At 31.6% G+C, this 21,369-nt stretch overlaps 2 protein-coding genes across 3 annotated transcripts; one reads left to right on the forward strand and one right to left on the reverse strand.

The window, feature by feature from the left end:
- The first annotated feature begins 1,482 nt into the window (after positions 1 to 1,482).
- Positions 1,483 to 7,740, forward strand: LOC109177392 (isoflavone reductase homolog). Of its 2 annotated transcripts, none has more exons than XM_019326757.1 (5): positions 1,483 to 1,921; positions 5,238 to 5,478; positions 7,018 to 7,221; positions 7,376 to 7,578; positions 7,642 to 7,740. In XM_019326757.1, exons 1-4 carry the CDS (start codon positions 1,592 to 1,594, stop codon positions 7,537 to 7,539), a joined length of 939 nt encoding a protein of 312 aa, XP_019182302.1. In that variant the 5' UTR covers positions 1,483 to 1,591; the 3' UTR covers positions 7,540 to 7,578; positions 7,642 to 7,740. The 2 variants fall into 2 exon arrangements, with proteins under 2 accessions (XP_019182302.1, XP_019182301.1); XM_019326756.1 differs by having other exon boundaries at positions 7,376 to 7,567; positions 7,635 to 7,740.
- Positions 7,741 to 7,931: 191 nt separating this feature from the next.
- On the reverse strand, positions 7,932 to 12,141 carry LOC109177390 (uncharacterized GTP-binding protein YjiA-like). Its single transcript, XM_019326753.1, has 10 exons — positions 11,808 to 12,141; positions 11,352 to 11,417; positions 10,355 to 10,535; positions 9,892 to 10,088; positions 9,715 to 9,765; positions 9,270 to 9,361; positions 9,083 to 9,144; positions 8,665 to 8,747; positions 8,474 to 8,578; positions 7,932 to 8,383 (listed from the first exon to the last, which is right to left on the reverse strand). The coding sequence occupies exons 1-10, from the start codon at positions 12,057 to 12,059 to the stop codon at positions 8,246 to 8,248; spliced, it is 1,227 nt and encodes a 408-aa protein (XP_019182298.1). The 5' UTR covers positions 12,060 to 12,141; the 3' UTR covers positions 7,932 to 8,245.
- Positions 12,142 to 21,369: the final 9,228 nt, after the last annotated feature.

Raw genomic sequence — 21,369 nt, forward strand, 5'->3', positions numbered from 1 at the left:
ATGGTATAATTATATTTAATAATACAAATTTTAAATATAAATATTTAACAACATAAAAAATACATATAAAATAAATAAATGATACATTTGAAATTATAAAAACAAGTAACGACAAAATGACCTATTTCTTCCCGGTTCACATTTGTCGCGAATGAACAGTGCCGCGCCATACAGTTCATCAACGCCAAATAATATGGCGTTTTGCTGCAAATATGCTCCCACTTGAAGAGGTGAAATTTGTTGGTATGGTGTTTTGCAACTATTTTTTGCCGTCTTACCGGTACCTTGGAGATGCTGTAATTATAATTAACTTTCAATATATTTTCCAACTTGATTTTTGCCTCATAATTTTTACCTCTTTAATTATGTAGCAAGATTTGGTGAATTTCTTTTATGGTTAATTAGTAAGTATATTTATTTTTTTAATCTTAGGTGAGGTGCCAATTCAAGGTAACTAATAGACCAAAAAAAAAAAATTATTATCATGTTGAAAATAAATATAATATGAAATGGGAGAAGAATAGTATTATTTAAAATAAAAATGAAAAAGAAAACTTTAAAGCAGTGCAATCACAAACTTCAATTCATAGGGCAACTTGGTACTAATTTGTTCTAACCAGCCAACCCCTCGTTATTGCGTGGATCATGATTTACACAACTGTGAAACTACAGCTTAAAAATACATAAAGTACATTATTAATTCATAAAATATATTATTGTAACATATAAAGTACACTATTCTAACTTATAAAATACATTATCTTACCTCAGAAATTTCATTATTCTAACACAAAATGTATTATACATTATGCTAACTCATAAAATACAATTTTCTAACTCATAAAATACATTATCTTACCCTAGAAATTTCATTATTAATCTAACACATATAAAACACAATATTCTAACTTAGGGAAAAGGGTCAAATAGGCCCTCGAACTTTAGCTTAAAAGTCAATTTGACCCTAAACTTTTTAAAGGTGCAATTACACCCATCAACAATTCATTTAGGTGCAATGAAACCCAAAAACAAGTTAATGACCTGCTATCACAGGTCATTAGGGTTCAGCCACCTTCCGGCGAATTTTCTAGCAAAAAAAGTGACCAGCAACCGACTCAGATTTGTCGAAAATTTCGTCGGTCACTTTTTTTATCAGAAATTTCACCGGTCTTTTTTTTTTTGCCGGAAAATTCGCCAGAAGGTGGCCTGAACCTTAATGACCTGTGATAGCAGGTCATTAATTTGTTTCTGGGCCTCATTGCACTTAAATGAATTGTTGATGGGTGTAATTGCACATTTAAAAAGTTTAAGGGCCTAATTAACTTTTAAGCTAAAGTTCGAGGGCCTATTTGACCATTTTCCCTCTAACTTATACAATACATTATCTTACCCCCAAAATCTTCAATATTCTAACACATGCGCAAGAAATTTTTTTTTTTTTTAATATCAAAACGACATCGTTTAGAACTAACCTCAGATGACGAAACTCTATATAAAGATTGGATGGTTATTATAGTTTTGAAACCCACATAAGCTAAGGCAAATTAGAGGCATTAATTATATTATATTGCAGGTAAGCATCCCAGATGAGATGGGAAAGAGTAAGGTTCTTGTTGTGGGTGGCACGGGGTACATTGGGAGGAGAATAGTGAAGGCCAGCCTAGCCCAAGGGCATATAACCCACGTGCTGTTGCGCCGTGAAATCGGTCTGGACATCGACAAGTTCCAAATGTTGTTGTCGTTTAAGGAGCAAGGGGCGAGGCTGGTGGAGGCGTCGTTTGACGACCACCGCAGCCTGGTGGACGCCGTGAAGGAAGTGGACGTGGTTATATGTACCATGTCGGGCGCGCATATCCGCAGCCACAACATTCTCCTGCAGCGAAAGCTTGTTGAGGCTATCAAAGAAGCCGGCAATATTAAGGTTACTATTTACCCCATTCAGCAAATATCAATTTTGGCCCTAAGAGTACTAGCCAGGGTTGTAAAAATCGGTCTAGGCGCCCGCCTAGGCGATAGGCACCTCTGACCGTGGCGATTTTCCCCTAAACGCCCGCCTAGGTTACCGGCTGCCTAGCGCCTAACTCGGCCGATTTGGCCACCTAGCGTATAAGTTAATCAAGTTAACTCGTCGATTTCGGTCGAGTTAACCTGATCGGCTTGACCTATTTTTTTTTATTATATATATGTGTGTGCGTATATAATATGATATATATACACTCGTAGACTAGTTTGATACTTTGAATTTTTAAAAGATTGAAGTATTTGAGTATTTCATATTTGAGTATTTTTAATTTTTAATATTGTTTTAATGTTTTTTTTTAAAATCATTGTTTTGATGTTATGACTTATGAATTACCATTAATTCATTTATTTGGATGTGTTATTTGATTAAATGTTGAAAACAATCTCATTAAAATTGTCAAACTGCAAGTCTACCACTGTTTTTTTGGCGCCCGCCTAGATTCCGCCTAGGCGCTGTCCGGGCGCCCGACTAGCGCCTACTGCAACCATGGTACTAGCAAAATGACAGTTCTCATCCATATGTTTAATTCCTATCAATTTTCATCTATGATTATTGTGTTAGTGTTAAAATTCATCACTCTCTCATTTAAGACATGTCGAAATTTAAAATTTTTAAAAATATTTCAGTCCTTTTCAACTTAAGATCCTAATTTGAGCATGAATAAAGAGATTTAAGCTCTAAGAGCGATCCTAATTCACAGTTCTCTTCCTCATCCTACCTTAATTTGAGGAGGAGAACTGCGAATTGGGATCAATCTTAGGACATAAAATCCATTTATTCATGCTTAAATTGATATTTTTTTTAGTACTAAGAATCTTAATTTGAAAAGGACAAAAATATTCTAATGATTTTATATTTCGGCATGTCTTAAATGAAAGGGTGACGAATTTTGGCACTAAAACAATAGTTGTGGATGAAAATTGATACTAAAATCGTAGATAAAAATTGATAAGAATTAAATATATAGACCAAAACTGTTATTTTGCTAATACTCGTAAAACCAAAATTGATATTTACTCATTTATCACTATATTATTCACTCTTTTTTTTTTTCATTAAACTGAATTGAATTTACATAGACGTAAAAGCAGTTATTATAAGAATACTGCATATATAAAAGCAATAAATTCTCAATCAATTATAATCCAAAGAGTCAATACACCATCACTCAATAAGAGACATAAAAGGTGTCAATTTGAATACAAAATGTTTGGCAAGTGGTTAAGAATATAATCCCACAAAAAATGGAGAAGTACATAAAGACATGATGATGATACGTGTGAAACTAGTATTGATTGTATTATATATCTTTTAATATAGTTTAACTCTTTTGGACAAATTATATTGTTGTAGATCAATGTTTGCTATGGGTTTTGTGGATCTTGATGCAGATTATGTATAGTATGTATATTTATCATCATATTATATATTTTAATATGTTAATCTCAAGTACATAATCTGAATATGATTCACAATAACACAAAGTTTGAACATAAATGAGCTAAAGGGAAACAGGCTTGATGTGGCTATAGCCTAGAGGTAACACAACAAGTAAACATCTATATATATCAACGTTAAGCAAGGGGTATTTAATCTAGATTTGTATGGACTTATAAAAACTTGTAAGTATGTAATTTAAAAGTCTAGTATTCCATATAAATTTTTAAAAAGTTTATTTGTATTGGATTTTAACTTTTAAAGAGAAGGGAATGGGTATTCAATTCAAACTTAAAAGTCTTAAGTATATTGGTATTGAAAAAAAAAAAAATATTGACTTTTACAAAATCTATCCGACTACGAATTTTGTAGATATTTTTTTTTACTAATTATAAGTATAGTTGAAATTCATCCCTCATGCCACAAACTTCTAAATTAAACTTTTTCTCCTAGATATATGATTTGAACATAGCAATTTTTTCATCTATCTCCATCAAAATAGATATATGATTTGAACATAGCAATTTTTTCATCTATCTCCATCAAAATTTAATATAGGTTTCATAATATTCATAAATACTTGTATATTTTAATTTTTCATTTTATGTTTATATTTGTAATATAATTTTTTTTTTTTACAATAAATTGTTGTTCGCAGCCTGAAATTGTTACTACAAATAACATTTTTTTTTCTCGTTGTTAGTAATAATATATTCTGTTCAATTTTTATATTATTCATAATATTTTATTTAAAATTTTTATTGTATACAACTCGTAATTATATTTTGAATGTTTTATTTAGACAATTTGTTTACTGTAAAATATTTTTAAAGATGTGTTCAATTTAAAATTTTAATGACTTTTGTAGACGTTTTAAAATTTAAAAAAAAAAAAAACTCATTAAAGTTAATAAATGTATATATGAATTAACATAGACTTTTATAAACTCTTATAAAGTTTACAAAAGTTTGATTGTTTAAAGTCATTGAAGGTTTATTAAAGTGTGTCATTTTAAAAGTCAATAAAAGCCATGATAAATACACCCCATTAGTGTGCCAAGTTTGGTCAATTGTACGTGTGTATGTAAAAATAAATAAATAAATAATAACATTAAGGGATCATGGTTCATCTTGCATTACGAACTCCGAAATGTAGTATTTTCATTGGGGGCAAACCTATGACCTCCCATTTAGAAAAGTCATAAGAGGTGTCATTCAGCTACGAGCTACTTGGCATGTCTTTCAGTTAATACATTATGTGTTTGTAATTAAAGCGAAAACGCATAATTGGTTAACTACACGCACATAATATGTTAACCATATACACATAATATATTAACAATAGACACATAATAAGTTAATCGCATATTATGTGCATGTAATTAACATATTATTATGTTTCTGTTGTTAACATATTATATGTTCTGTATATACCTTCAATTTATTTGTAAATACATAATTTGTTAACTGCAAACACATAATTTGAATGTCATTTTGAATGAGGGTCTACAATACAATGTGGACCAATAAATGGTATAATTTGCTCACTAGATGTATGTAGAGCCAATTCAAAACTATAATAAAGAAAAGAATTACTTATGGCGGCCTTCAATAATCATAAATCATGATCGGTAGGTCATATATGTGAGGATGTATAAAGTAAAATGCAAGTATGCATGCAGGGTGAAATTAAACTGAGAAGTCATGTATCATGTATGTATAGGTAGTGTGGGCATTGCTTAAAATTAAAGTGAATAAATATATATTTTAATTTGTAGCGTTTCCTTCCATCGGAATTCGGCATGGATCCTGCAAGAATGGGGCATGCACTTGAACCAGGAAGGGTTACATTTGATGAGAAGATGGAGATCAGAAAGGCAATAGAAGAAGCTAATATTCCCCACACTTACATTTCTGCTAATTTCTTTGCTGGCTATTCTTGTCCCAATCTCTCTCAACTTGGCACCGTTCTTCCTCCAAAACACAAAGTTTACATCTATGGAGATGGCAATGCCAAAGGTATACTACTCCAACTACTATACATACTTCAATTCAATCCCTTCTCATTTTCTATATATATAGAGAGTTGCATTCACATGCAAACATCCTTAAAATACAAATATGTGGACATATATTGTGCACACACCTGTGGACACGACTGTATCCGTAGTATGTATGTGTGAATCCACAGTATTTGGACCAACGTGAACACGTCCATGAACGACAGTGCACACAAGCGGACACAACACACAAAAACATAAAAACTAATTACAACCATAGATATCCAAAATCCAACAATCCAGCCCCTGTTTTTACATGAATGTAATTCTATGTTCAAGTGAGTCTACCCCTTCCCACGAATCCGTGTGGACAGATTTGGTCCATTAAAAACCAAATATCAATCAAATGAATAACCAAATCAAAGTTCAACTGAACCGGACAAATAAAATAGGGCGGGAAGAGTATTATAAATGAATAACCAAATCAAAGTGAAAAAACTCTACAAAGAATATTATATATACCAAAAAAAAAAAAAAAAAAGAATATTATCTTTTGAAAATATTATATAATATATCATTCTAGACTAGGGGTGTAAGCTCGGCTCAAGCTCGGTCAAAATTGAGCTCGAGCCGAACTCGAGAGGCTCGTTTACTTATCGAGCTCGAGCCTTATAATAATAATAATAATAATAATAATAATAATAATAATAATAATAATAATAATAATAGTAATATTATTATTATTATTATTATTATTATTATTATTATTATTATTATTATTATTATTGAAATTTTACTACCTTCTAAGGCTTTCCCTACTCCAGTACTCTCGCAGCCCCGCAGCCCCGCACTCCTTCCCCCATTCCCCCCAAGCCCTAACTCTGGAGTCTGGAAGACTGTCGACGACAACGACATGGAGACGAGATATGGAAACACTGGAAGATTGCCGGCCGACGACCCTTGTCTCCGGTCTCCACCTTTGCCGATGTCGAACTAACGGAGCTGCTGCAGTGCTGCCCGATAGTCGACTAGTCGAGACTAGACGAAGCTACGCAGTTTCCCATCGAGCCCAAAGTTGAGCTCAAGATCGAGGAGCTCGAGCATCAATTATCGAGCTCGAGCCAAGCCTTTCTTAACGAGCTCGACTCGACTCGTTTACACCCCTATTCTAGACAAATTTTACTTCTAATCATGGTTGCAAAACTCGGCCGCCTAGGCGGCACCCATCCTTGCCGTTTTGGCCTATACTCGGCCAAAATCGACTGAGTCCGATTTTGACTAATTTCGTTCGATTTCGTCCGATTTCGTCTTTCATTAATTATTAATTTTAATATTATTATGATGTTATGACTTATAAATTATCATTACTTCATTTATTTGGAGGTTTTATTTGATTGAATATTGAAAACAGGCTCATTAAAATTGTCAAACTACAAATCTGTCACTATTTTAAAAAAAAAATTTGGTGCCCGCCTAAGCGCTAGGCACCGCCCGACTAGTGCCTAGTGCCTACTTCAACCTTGCTTCTAATATAATGCTATACTATGCATATATGCAGTGGTATACATGGATGAAGATGATATTGCAACATACACAATCAAGACTATAGATGATCCCCGGGCCTTAAACAAGACAATATACCTAAGGCCACATGAAAACATCCTTACTCAAAGGGAGTTGGTTGCTACATGGGAAAAACTCAATGGAAAACAGCTGGAGAAAATCTCCCTTTCTGCGGATGAATTCTTGGCTTCCATGAAAGGTAATATAAATAAACATGTTATTTTTGTACTACCTAATATAAGTTAGGATTAAATAGTAAATTTGGTCTCTAATAATTGTTTCGAATATGCAAAAATAGTCTTTAGATTTTTAATCACATGTTAAAAAAATAATAACTAAAATTGTATATGCAGATATGGACTATGCTAATCAAGTAGGAGTGGCACATTACTACCACATTTTCTATGAGAGTTGTTTAACCAACTTTGACATTGGAGAGGATGCGGAAGAAGCTTCTCAACTCTATCCAGAAGTTCAGTATACTCGCATTCATCAATACTTGAAACGCTATGTCTAGCTATAATTAATGTTCATCACTTATTCTCATCTCTATAATATAATATATGTTGTTTTCAAAAAAACAATATAATATATGCTTGTTGAAAAGTAAACTATATATATTGTAATAATAATCTTGTACCACTATTTGCATTGCATTCAATAAAAACTAAACTGATGTGCCCTTCATCATAAGCCTCGAATTTATTGATTTGTTTAATTTTTAGTTAGTAATTTTTTTTATAATTATTCTATATATTTTTCATTCACTATATTTAAAGACATTTTACATAAATTAAAAAGTGTGCAACTGTTTTTTTAAAGTCAATGACTAGCTAGAAGACTTGTATGTGAGTCTATCAAACTTCGATGTTTTTTCTTGTTTTTAGGAATAAAAACTTACAATTTGTGGCTGCTTAATGTTTATAGCATTGAAATGGAAACCAAACAGAAAATGCCACAGGCTACGTACTACAAAGACTTTATAGGTATGGTATACCTACACATCTACAATTCAGTGAGGGGCTTCTAAGTGGGGATGACTAAAAAACGACTAAATCAGGGCTACAAGTGCATCTTTCCCCACTGAATTCTTTGTATACAGGAAGGCAAGAGGGTAAAACTCGAAACCAAAATGCACTGAATCTTCAGCATGAAATCTTTCCACAGTTGGAACATATCAACCGAAAATAGATTTCGTGAGAATAATACCTGACAGCCTGTGTTCACACTAAACAGCCTTTGAAACCTTTTCTCAGTGCAGTTTCATCGAGATTCCTGCCTATAAACACAAGCTTGTTTATTCGTTTCTCATCTGGGCCCCATGTCTTGCCTGGGCAGCCATCTAAAACAGAGTGTACACCCTAAAATAAACAGGGAATTAGAACACAATATGCACGGGTACACTTGTAGGATTGTTAAATCAAGCAAACAATCCGGCATGACTTAAGTACCTGAAATACATAGCGTTCTTCAGAACCGCTCACAGATAAAACACCTTTCATTCTGTATAGGTCATCGCCTTTTTCCTCTACAAGTCTTTCAAGCCAATCATCAACCTGTGTGCCACGCAGGATGATATTACATTCATTCACAATGAGTTTAAGTATAGTTCGTACACAGCATAATTAACATAGAAAATTACCTCATCTAAATCTAAGGTTCCATCAGAAACAATACTGACGCTGGTGACAGCTGAATCATGTACATGATCATGCTTGTGCTGTCCTGCCCAAAACAAATACATACCATTAATGCTCCAGTAAAGAGGCCTTGAGCTAAAAACAAAAACAAAAAAAACAAAAAACAAAAAAAATAAAAAATAAAAAATAAAAAATAAAAAATAATCTAGTAAAGAGGAAAAGGATCAGTCAATCAGATGCACCCAAAATAAAAGGATCCTGCATTTGGGTAAAATCATAGAACTTTTTCAACCAAACAGCCATTGCATATATCAAAATAGAGAGAAAAGAAAATGCTTCAAAGAAATATAAGAGAAGTGTATGCTTAAGCCAAATTACTCCAAAGTTAAAGAATTAAAGCAAAATTACAGAATCAACTACCATGGCCATCTTCATGGTGATGGTCACAATGAGAGCCTTCTGACTGAACTTCTGAATCGATTCTACAACCAAAAACATATATAAAACATCAGATAAAAATTTCTAGCATACCCTTTTCTGGATAGTACGCATACACGCATGCAAACCACAATCAAGAGGGAAATTTGTATTTTTCAGGTAGGACTACCTGTCAAGGTCATAGCCTCCAACTCCCAGAACAAAGTCCATATCAACTACTCCAAATTTAGCTCTCTTTATTTGTGCCACCCCATTGATATGCTGACACATTTATAAAAATCAATACAATGCTGCGAAGAAATTAACAATCACCCACAAAAACAGTAAAGGAACTACAATAATGCAACCTATGAAAACCCAACATATTGAATGGTAACTCCTTGGAAAAAAAAAAACATCCTAATTTGATTACTCCACATTTTATACCAGCAACATACAGGTAACAAAGCACAAGAAAAGGGGGTTCTGAAGGAAGGTAAAAAAAAAAAAAGGATTTTTATTGAACCAGTGTGTAGCACCTTCTTTCCTGTGTCTTTCATTAATTACTTCTAGATTCATAAATCTTGTTAAGGTTGATATTCAGAGATGGAACTGTCTTAGGCCAAAGACTGTACCTTAATTTTCTTTGTTAATTCCTCCAGCTCAGCCTCAGAAACCAAATCAATCTGTCAACATAATCAGGTAAATAACATGTACAACCAGTGTCTATCAAAGAGCTTCTCAAAATTTTAGAAATTGCAATAAGGAAGCTGTTGCTCCAACAATGAGAATAGCCAGAAGCTGGACCTTACCTTGTTCAAGATAATTCGATCTGCATAAGCAACTTGATCCACAGACTCGTTCACCACAAATCTGGGTTTGATCTCAAGTAAATGCTGCATGGCATGTTTGGAGTCAACCAAAGTAACAACTCCATCAAGTTTCACATGGGTTGAAACCAGTTCATCAGAGCAAAATGTTTCAATCACAGGACCTGGCTTAGCTAGGCCTGCAAAACAAGTACCAATATATAGATATTAAAACTTTGGGAATGCATATTGAAGATAATAATGAGATAAATTTTGTAATAACAAGTTAAACATCTACAGTAATCATGTCAAATAGATTTGCCAGAAGCTAGTGTTCCACAAAGCACATCAGTGAAGGGAAAGGAGAAGTGCAGGAAACTTATTTACACTTGCCCAAATGCACACACAATAGAGAGATGAAAACTCTACATGTGTGCTTAAGTCGATGCATACTGAGGAGAGATACCTGTGGTCTCAATAACTATATGATCAAATCTGTCTCGCTTAGTCTTGACCAACTCCAAAAGCATTTTAACGAGATCACCACGCACAGTGCAGCATAGACAGCCATTATTGACCATGATAATGTCCTCATTAGATGATGAATGACTAGCAACTAATGAACCATCAATATCAACCTCTCCAAACTACATAGATTAATAAATCATGAAACTCTTATTAATAACAGTGCAGCATAGACAGTCATTGATCGCCATGCACAGTATAGCTAGAGAACCATTGTTGACCATGATGATGTCATCATTAGAGATAAATGTTTATCACCGAATGAACCATCAAATCCCCCTATCCAGACTAGATCAATTATAAATCAAGTAACTCTGATTAATGGCAAAATGGACCATGATGATGTCATCATTAGAGATAAATGTTTATCACCGAATGAACCATCAAATCCCCCTATCCAGACTAGATCAATTATAAATCAAGTAACTCTGATTAATGGCAAAAGCCTTCCTGACCTTACATAATCTGCTAAGTGACATTCGAAATATCACAAGGCAGGAAGTATATTCAAATATTCAATTATGTCATTTCAACTATAGCAGGCAAGAGCACAATATAGAGAAAATGCCAAAACACATAAATAAACTGGACACATCCCACAACTTGAGATTAAAGCAACATTTAAGGACCCATCTTCAAGTCATGGCACTAAAATTTAACATTTTAACCGAAAAGGATAAAGAAAAATAAATATAATGAATACACACACGCACATGCGATCATAAGTTCATCTAAGATCCAGTGGGCCAGTATCAACTTATTCCTTATTCTGAAGAATTTTTTAATCACCATTCTCATTTAACTTCCCTTTGGTGCCTGCCAGAGCTGACTAGTGAAAATTCTATTGGAGAACACAATAGAGTTTTGAACCAAATTAAAATGGAGCATCATGAAGAACTAAACAGATCAGATCCTATAGTCCGGTTGAACTTAAATACCTCATTCTCAATCACAGCAATCCGTTTCCCATGCTGAGCTGTCAATATATGATTCAAAAGAGTGGTCTGTAAAGTAATCCAAGTCCAATTAGTAGAAAGAACAAAATATAAAATTCGAAAGAGATAATACGGGTAAGTTATACTAGGGAGATATTATTTATAAAATAAAAATCTCCTTTATTGATCATCAGAAAATACAAGGATAAAAAAACATTCACTAAAAGAAGCAAAACCTTTGAATTTAAAATTTCTAACACAAGTACGTAAAACAGCTAAGTTTCATTATTCATGGGGATCATAATCACACTACTTTTTGAAAAATTCTCATTATCCTTACAATCAAATGACCAAGCAACCTCTTTTTCAAATTCTACTCTAACTATAACAAAGTAAAACAGTCAAAACCTCAAAAACATAAAGCGCAATCACAGAAGTAACTGAAAATTCTGTTAATACCTTTCCGGAGCCTAGAAATCCGGTAATGATAGTGGCGGGAATGCGGCGATCGATATTTAAAGCGGCAGCAATAGAGGAATCAGAGTCCTGACTGTAATCCTGGGCGGAGGAGAAACATCTGGAATTCCGATGGTGCTGGGAAATGAAAGAGTGTATAGTTGTTAAGAGCCGGGAAATTGTAGTGCTGGAATGGAGGGAGTTAGGGAGAGGTTTTGATGAGGCTCTGGAGAGGAGGTATCTAAGAGTAGCCATTGATGGATTCAACAGAGAAATGGAACCCTAGAAGGCTAGGACTGGGTTTAACAGGGGTTTTAGGATATTCAAGATGTGAATCCGTTTATTAAAATTAATTTTAAAAAATAAACTAAAATAATCACTTTGTATACATAAATTTTACAATAACCAAAAAATAAACTAGATTTTCTTTTAAATGCAATAAACTAATAATATAGAGCTACTTCAAGTAACTTATTAATTTTTAGTTTATCCACATCAAAATAAAAATTGTTTAATTTGTTGTACAGTTTAACTTAGGTTCTGTATGGATACCTGAAAAATATTTTTTAAAAATTCCAGAAAAGTGCTCATTTTATAAAAAATAATTTAATCTTCTAGTGTTTGGTTGAATGTCAGGAAACTACATTTTTTTGTTTGGCTAAAAATTTAAAAATTGCATTTTTTTATTTAGTTCATTTTTTTTTTTGGAAAATGCACATATTATTTGTTATTTAACAATAATAACAATAATAATAAGTGGTGATGGTGGTGGTTGTGTCGTGGTGATGGTAGTGGCTGTGCGATGATGGTGATGGCGGTGGTAGTAATAATTTGAAAACTAGTTATGTTATATGTGGATTACCCGAACAGTTTGTAACAAAAATGAAAGTGTAGATGGACTAAAGAAAAATGTAGAGGAATTAAGTGGAAGAATTGGTAGGCTCTATGTAGCCCCAAGAAGTAGGAGGTGTTATGGATTTTTATAATGCACCTGAATTCAATTTAGCTTTAATTTACTAAGTACGCAAGTCTGGATAATTCTTCAATATCCCTCATAGCCAAGTGCCAAAGTCTTTTAAGGCAAAGTAGGGATCGTTTACCAACTTGGAAAAATGGAGGATTTTTAAAAAAAATTAAGAAATTAAGAGGTGGAAAAAATAAAAATTGAAGAAGTTATTTACTAGATTTCTTCTTCTAAATGCTTACTCCATCTCCATTTTCCCACTTCATTACATTTTTGGAGAAAGTAATTTTGGACTTCTTCAAATGGAAGGATGGAGGAAAACTCGGGTGAACAGTACACATCGTTGGTTCGAATCTTACTGTGCGCCTTTGCTTCAGTTTCAATAAAATTATAATTTATGCCCCTCATAATATGTCAATTATCAATGTCACCCCTGAATTATTAGTGGTGTAAATGTTGCCCCTTAATTTTTAACACGGTACATATATTGCCCCTTTCGTACTGTATGGGAGAGGAAATATATATACCGTTTTGAAATATGAGGGGCAACATCTACACTACGGGAGAGAAAATATATGTACCGTTTTGAAATATGAGGGGCAACATTTACACTACAGGAGGACATTATATGTACCGTTTTGATAATTGAGGGACAATATTTACACCACTAATAATTCAGAGGTAACATTGATACTTGACATATTATGGAGGGCATAAATTACAATTTTCGTTATTATTATTATTATTATTATTATTATTATTATTATTATTATTATTATTATTATTATCATTATCATTATTATCCTTGTTGTAGAAATGTAAAAATGTTATTAGAGACGATTGTATTTAAAATTAGAGAAACGAAGAACTAGAGAAATGAAGAACTAGAGAAATGGGGAATGAAAATTGAAAAATTAGAGAAATGAAAAACTGGAAGAATGGAGAAGAAAAACTGAAAATGGAAAAACAGAGAAACGAAGTAAACGACCCCGTATTTTCTAAACAAGTGCTTCTCAGAAGCTAGGAAAGGTAGTAATCCTTCCTTCATTTGGGCCAATCTTGTTGAGACAAATTAAATGGGTGAAACCTCTAGAGGATTGCCTCAAATTAAATGTAGATGCTATTGTTGATGGCAAATTCATTGTTGCTAAATGTATCATATAGAATGTGTTATATTTGCCCAAGAAAGCAAAGGCTATCACCATCGGAAAGAATTGAGTTGGTTGAAGTCACAAAATATGGACAATGTGCATGTGAAATCTGATGCTCTTTTGATTATTACAAAGCCTTAAGAACACAAATGAATGAATGATCATCCTCTTTTGATCTTGCTTTATTTGATATTAAGGATATGCTATTGCATTATAACAATGTGGGTATATCTTTTGTTAAGGGATCAGCAAATGGTATTGTCCATTTGTTAGTCCGGAATCCATTTTTTTGTCTGATTACAAGGAGTTATTTTCTCATCCTCCTCCTTTCATTTATAATGTATTACTTTAGAGAATAGGGTAGCCATCTCTTAATTAGGGATGTCCTAAACAGACCTTAATTATAGGAGATACATTTAAGTCTGTATCATACTTAGACTATTAAAGGATATAAAGTGTTGGCTAAAGTGATTTTTTCATACAAGAAGAGATTTGAACTCCCGACATCTTTTAAGGGATGAAAGTACACGGCAACTCACGCCAACCAAGTGAAGTTTGGTGTTTTCTTTTTTTAAAAAAAAGGTGAAATTTACTCAAATATCTTGCTATCCGATTTTAATGATTTGAAACCCATTAAACTACTTTTTAAAAAATCTAAATTGTATAGAATTTCATTGAAAAGTCAATACATTAGTGTCTTCATTTTGACTCTTAAATTGACATGAGAGTGGCCCTTAGACTTGAGAAGATTCTAAATCGTTTTTTTTTTTTTAAATGTATTTCTTTTATACCTACGATTTTTTTTCTTTAAAATAAAAAGTGAAAATATTAAAATTAAATGACTAAAACTACTATACTCTATATAATTAATCAATCAAAGCATCAATCTTACTACTATTGACATGATTAAGCATTTGTTGGCAATCAATTGAATGACATGATTAAGCATTTGTTGGCAATCAATTGAAAAGGCTACATGGCTAGGCTTGATTGCTTGCTTTTGAGCTTCTTGATAATTACCAACTTTTTTGGTAATATTTAAAGAAAAGTTAATACAAGCAAGTCCTTTAAGTATAATAATTTTATCACATTTAATTTTAAATTTTAAATTAATTATTTGTAATTTTTGACTTTTTAACTGTTACAATTCGTGATTCAAGTTAACTACTTAAAATCTTTCAATTATTAATTTTAACCAATGTCCTTCCTAGAAGATCATGAACTGATAAATTTTAAAAGTTAAAAGAATCATTATATTAGACCAATAACAATTTGATAATCAAAGAATCACAATTGATCAATTTAAAATTTAACACAAAACTTGACAAAACCACTATACTCAAAAACCGAGTTAACTCATAAAGAAATCAAAAATCAGTTCTGATATTATATTTGTTAAATCAATATTTGCAGATAGCGACGCAGTAATATAATATTCATTAAAGAACTGAAAAGTGAAAACCCCTCCCACTAATGGCCAAACTAGAACATCCCAGATACACACCCTCCAGCCCAAAATCTTACACACAAACCATACTAATTACTAAACCAAATCCTAATAATTCGACATAAACTGGAAAAAAACGAATCTAAATACACCGTACTTGGAGAATAAGGCAAGGAATCAATTAAAAAAAAAAAGGTGCCGGAGAGGAGGTGGTTGAGGTATCGGAAAACGGAAATCAATAAATCAGCCGGTGTAGATGTGAACTCCGATGGCGATGAGGAAGATGGTGATGAGGCCGAAGAAGATAATGGTGTGGACCAAAATGGAAAGCCCACTGGTCTGCATATTCCCAAACTCCACCACGCGGCCCCGCCCCGGCAGCTGGAACAGCAGCCCTGGACTCAACAGCACAAACAGCACCACCGCTATCACAACTGGCCCCCAATCCGCCATTTCTGAAACTCTTTACTCTCTTTGCTGAAACTCCCCGCTCGGCGCGAGTGTATATATAGCTGTCGTCTTCGCGGCTCCGATGTGCTCCGTGAAAGCTCCCCAGCAAGGAAGGAATCAAGCAAGTGATTTACAGATAGAAAAGGATCGGAGAAGAAAAGCGTGTTTTTTTGGATCTGGGTTTTTTGGGCTTAAAAGAAAAATTTATTAGTAACCGCTGGATATTTCCAATTGCTAATGCCTCGTTTGGTTGGGACTTGGGAGGATTACATAAAAAATCTGACATTTTTTTTACTTTGGTTTAATCGAAATACAATTTCTTCAAATTTGAATTCTTTCACTTTATGAAATTAGAATTCCGACCCTCCTGGCCTCTTAGAATTTTTAATTCCGTAACTTTTGAGAAGAAAAATTAATAAAGTTGTTTCCTACGGCATTGGTATAATTAATAACAAGTCTCAACAACCAAATGTCTACAATAATAAGAGTGCTAGCATAACTAAAAATACAATAATAGTCTTGATAACAATTTTTATATTATATTAATTATCATTATAATAATTATAAAATTTCTCATATTACTAATAGATTATTATCTCGTAATATATATTTTCTCCAAATGTCTTTATTATTTTTTTCAAATAAGGGTGTGTATAAAAACTTGAAAAAATAATTTTTGAAAATTATTTTTCAATTTTCCGTATTTGGAAGAGCCTAAAAAATCAAAATCAATGAAAATTATTTTCTAATCAAAAAGGAAAACTGTTTTTGAGGAAAATGACTTCCACCAAAATTTGGCGGAAGTCATTTTTCACATACCACAACTACATTGACAATCACAACCTTGGTCTGGTTTTTGCAAAGGTTTTTTTTTTAATAAATAACATTATTTTTAATATTATAATAAATATTTTATAATTTAAATAAAACAAGTAAAATGTTTAATTATACAATTCTACTCATTTTTCATAAAATGAACCAAACACATCAAGACAGTTTTCCATATTGCAACCAAACACTGAAAAGGAAAATATTTTTTAGAAAATGACTTATTTTTTCATAAGACATTTTCCTGGTTTCCAAACACACCCGGAAAGAAATTGATTTTTTTTTTTTTTTGTAGAAGAAAAACAAATGAAATATTTATTTTAAGGGTAAACATGTCTATTTAACATATCAGGAAGAAAAATTGTCACTTTTAAAATATTTAAAGGCTAATATGAATACACGAATCATTCATGAGGTGTTACGAGTAGTTATTTAGGGGAGGGGGGGGGGTGTCATTTTCCCCTAAAAAATACAAAATACAAAAAGTTAAAGAACGGGGAAGAAGAATTTATTTTACATTTGGTCCTATGACTCTTGAGGTTCTATTACTTTTGGTGCATAATTTTAAAATATTTCAATTTTGGTGCCTAACTTTGTTACGAGTTTTGGTCCTTCCGACCAAATTGACTGCAAAATATTGCCAGATTTTATATTTGTAGGGGCAAAATTGTCATCCCAAGAAAAGATCTTCAATATCAAAATGAAACCATTGTAAAATGATATCTATGGGTATTTGATCGATGAGAATAATGTGGAAGACGGACATAAACTAGACACAATCTATGAGATTTATAGCGTTGATGATTGGCAAACTCTTCTTTTTCTCTTAATATGATTTTTTTTTTTTTTTGTTTTGTTTAGATAGTTGAAGATCTTTCCTTGGGATAACGAATTTGCCCTTAAAAATATAAGGGGTCGTTTACTTCATTTTTCTGTTTTTCCATTTCCAGTTTTCTATTTCTCCATTTCTCCAGTTTTCCTTCTCCATTCTTCCAGTTTTCCATTTCTCCAATTTTCTAATTTTCATTCCCTATTCCTCCATTTTTTTATTTCTCTATTTTTTTAATTTCATTAAATTAAATACAATCATTACATATAACATTTGTACATTTCCACAACAAAAATAATAATAATAATAATAATAATAATAATAATAATAATAATAATAACAACAACAACAATAATAATAATAATAGCAATAAAAAAAGATTGAAGAGGAAGCACCAATGATCGAGGAAGAGAAATAATAATAATAATAATAATAATAATAATAATAATAATAATAATTTTTTGAATACTAATAATAATAATAATAAATAAATAAATAATAAACTAAGAGGAGGAATTAAAAACTGAAGAGGAGGAAAAGAAATAAAAATAATAATAATAATAATAATAATAATAATAATAATAATAATAATAATAATAATAATAATAATAATAAGTTGAAGAGGAAGCACCGAGGAATAATAATAATAATAATAATAATTTTTTGAGTACTAATAATAATAATAATAATAATAAATAAATAAATAAATAAATAAATAAATAAATAAATAATAAACTGAAGAGGAGGAAAAGAAAAATACACAAGCAACACCCAACCAAGAGCCAGATTCGAACACTGGACTTCAGGGTCACTGAAGTACTATTCACCTGCATCTTTTCCAATTCTCCAAATGGAGAAGTCTGATAAACCTTTCTCCAAAATCATATAGAAACGGAAGAATGGAGATGGAAAATGTATTTGGAAGAAGAAATTTAGTAAACAATTTCTCCATTTTCTATTTTTCCATTTCTAAATTTCTCCATTTTTCCAGAAAATCTTCCATTTTTCCAAGTTGGTAAACGACCCCTAAAATTCGGTAATATTGCATCATCAATTTAGCCGGAAGGATCAAAACTGTTAAATATAACAAAGTTATGCACTAAAATTGAAAAATTTTAAAATTATGTATCAAAAGTGATAAGATCTGAAAAATTATGTGACCAAAAGTAAAATTAATTTGGGGAATAAATAGAAATTCGTGGAGGCATCACGTGAAGCTGCTTTGAGTTTGTGCCACGCATCTTTGATCATGACGCTACTCACATATGCCGATGAAAACAGATTTCCCAAAAAAAAAAAGAAAAAAAAAAGAAAAAAAAACTTCTGGACTCTTGCAAGTTGCAATAGAACATCAATTACAAATTTTAATTTTATTTAAAGGAGAACAAGAAATAAAAACTATGATTTATGAGCAATGCTGCAAATTTCTCAGTATATTCTCTAAAAAATTCTCTTGAGATGACATTTGATTATTAGTTACAGTAATTTTTTTTAAGTAGTTGTGAAGTCAGCTAATTTATTGAGACTTAATGAATGAAAGTCATCTCATGAGAAGAAAATTTGGAAGGAAAAATTAGGAAGGAAAAGAACATTTTTCATATTTTATTTTGGACAATGTTTTATGCTTAGTACCCCGGCTTACACCTACCACTTACAAATTTATCACTTCCTAATATGACAAGTTTTAATTGGTTAAGATATTAAATAAATAAAAAAATAACAAATCAATTTAAAATTGTAAAGTCAGACAGTGACAAGTTTGTGAGTGATAAAATGTATTACATATGCGAGTAATGAAAAACAACTACTAATTCCGGTATTGGGTGTGCACTGAGTATTGTTATTAGGAGTCGAATTTATAATTTTTTGGTTACTAAATCAATGATGTAACTAACTTAAATGGAGGAATTGAATTTTTGAATCGGGTCTAAGACAACCCGTCATGACCAAACTCATTAACTTTTTTTTTTTTTTTTATTACAAGAAAAAAGGGATACCCAAACATACAAGCTACTACACCTTCACTGAGGGTCGAATCCATCACTTCCCACTTAGGGGAGCAACTTGGTACATTAACAACATGTTTACATTAAGAAATAAGCCGAAATCTGAACAATATGTATGTATGTGTGTGTGTGTGTGTATATATATATATATATATATATATATATATATATATATATATATATATATATATATGAGTATATTTGATTAAAATTTTAAATGAAAAATTAAGAATTATATCAGAATGATGTTATTAGAACGATTCAATTACATTGTTTTCATTTTTTTTTTTTTGAAAATACATTGTTTTCATTTTAATTTCATTGCTTTTACAAAGAAGTGTGCAGAAAACATAGTTTACAAAATATATTATATACGGATTTTATCACTTTGTTTGTCATAATTCTACGTTTTTAAGTTAGAAATTAGCAAAGCACCTTGTACAGATGACACTTTTGTGACTCTTCTTGAGAGAATGTCACAATATCAAACCTCTGACAATAGAGTATTGACTCTTTAGATTATAACAGATGGAAAAAGTATAGAATAAATACTACATTGTGATAGAGTCAATAGTAAAAAAAAAATAAAAAATTATTTGATTACTTTAAGACAAAGCTTAGGAGGGATTTAGTTTGGTCGGTACGTAAAGTTTGGCCTTTTCCTTCTGGCACTTAGATTTCGTGTGGGACTCCTCTAAATCGAATACGGGGGTGGGCAGTTAGCACTTGGCATGGTATGAAATATCAATTTAGTGCTTTAACTTGTAACTTCTATCAAATTTGTTTTTTTTTTTTTTTTTTTTTTTTTTTTTGAGATTGCAATAATCTTGATTGGTTTAAATTACTTTGATATTTAAATTAGTGTTTTATTTCCCTATCATCAGTCTAACTGTTAATCCATTTTTTGACTTGATTGTGTTATGAGTTTAGAATAGTCTGCTAGCTTGGTCTTGTGATATGATGCTCTTGTTTTGTATCAATTCTCCTACACACACACACACACACACACACACACACACACACATATATATATATATATATATATATATATATACATATATACATACATATTAGGTTATTGTTCACATGATGACACATCTAAAAAGAAGGGCACTTAGGACAAATCATATCCATTAGATGCAAATATTTGAGTGAGAGTGATTGATTTGGACAAATATGATTGGATTAATGGAATCATAATTAATAAGGACATAATAGAGAATATACATAGGATTTAATTAGCGATAGAATTTGATTAGGATATTATACTTTATGTATTTATGCAAGTACATTATTAATTAAATAAATATTGTATACATTGCATTAAACAACGATTAATTATTTAGATCCAAAAGAGAACATACAATTTCGTCTAAAGCTTGTGGGCGATTGAAGAAGAATAATTCATCATTCTCCCAAACCTTCTCTTCAAGTAGTTTATCCCGGAGCAAATTTTTCTTAATCTTATGTTGCATCATCCAACTTTAAATTTTGATCTTTTAGCTTGAAGAAGACACATCTTTTCCACTCTCTTGTCACTTCATCATCAACAATTAATATTTAAAAAAAATTCAACCACTTCACTAATAAAAAAAAATATATCACTAATAATTTATTATAAAGATAATAGAAACACATCTTTTCTACTATCTCATCACTTTAGCATCGACAATTTAATTCTTAACAATTAATAATTAAAAGAACTCCAACCACTTCACTAAATATATAAATTTCTCATGCTAATTCCTTGATGTAACTTCCAATATTGCAAAACTAAAGACTCCAAAAAAATTTATACAATCAAACATGTTTCCAATGCACTTTCCAATGTTTCTATCTCTCAGTATAGCATAGCATACATTAAAAGCAGTAACTTTGGTTGCCAAGTTT

Source organism: Ipomoea nil, unplaced genomic scaffold (assembly GCF_001879475.1).
Source record: "Ipomoea nil cultivar Tokyo-kokei standard unplaced genomic scaffold, Asagao_1.1 scaffold0804, whole genome shotgun sequence".
Taxonomy (NCBI): Eukaryota; Viridiplantae; Streptophyta; class Magnoliopsida; order Solanales; family Convolvulaceae; genus Ipomoea; species Ipomoea nil.

What these genes read in the sequence shown, in the direction of transcription:
- LOC109177390 (XM_019326753.1), bottom strand. Translation starts at nt 12,059, where the DNA reads ATGGCTACTCTTAGATACCTCCTCTCCAGAGCCTCATCAAAACCTCTC. An exon ending in ATCGAATTATCTTGAACAAG is followed by an intron (nt 9,766 to 9,891) that starts GTAAGGTCCAGC and finishes TTATGTTGACAG; the next exon opens with ATTGATTTGGTTTCTGAGGC. An exon ending in TCACCATGAAGATGGCCATG is followed by an intron (nt 8,748 to 9,082) that starts GTAGTTGATTCT and finishes TGTTTTGGGCAG; the next exon opens with GACAGCACAAGCATGATCAT.
- LOC109177392 (XM_019326757.1), top strand. Translation starts at nt 1,592, where the DNA reads ATGGGAAAGAGTAAGGTTCTTGTTGTGGGTGGCACGGGGTACATTGGG. An exon ending in AAGAAGCCGGCAATATTAAG is followed by an intron (nt 1,922 to 5,237) that starts GTTACTATTTAC and finishes TTTAATTTGTAG; the next exon opens with CGTTTCCTTCCATCGGAATT. An exon ending in TGGAGATGGCAATGCCAAAG is followed by an intron (nt 5,479 to 7,017) that starts GTATACTACTCC and finishes GCATATATGCAG; the next exon opens with TGGTATACATGGATGAAGAT.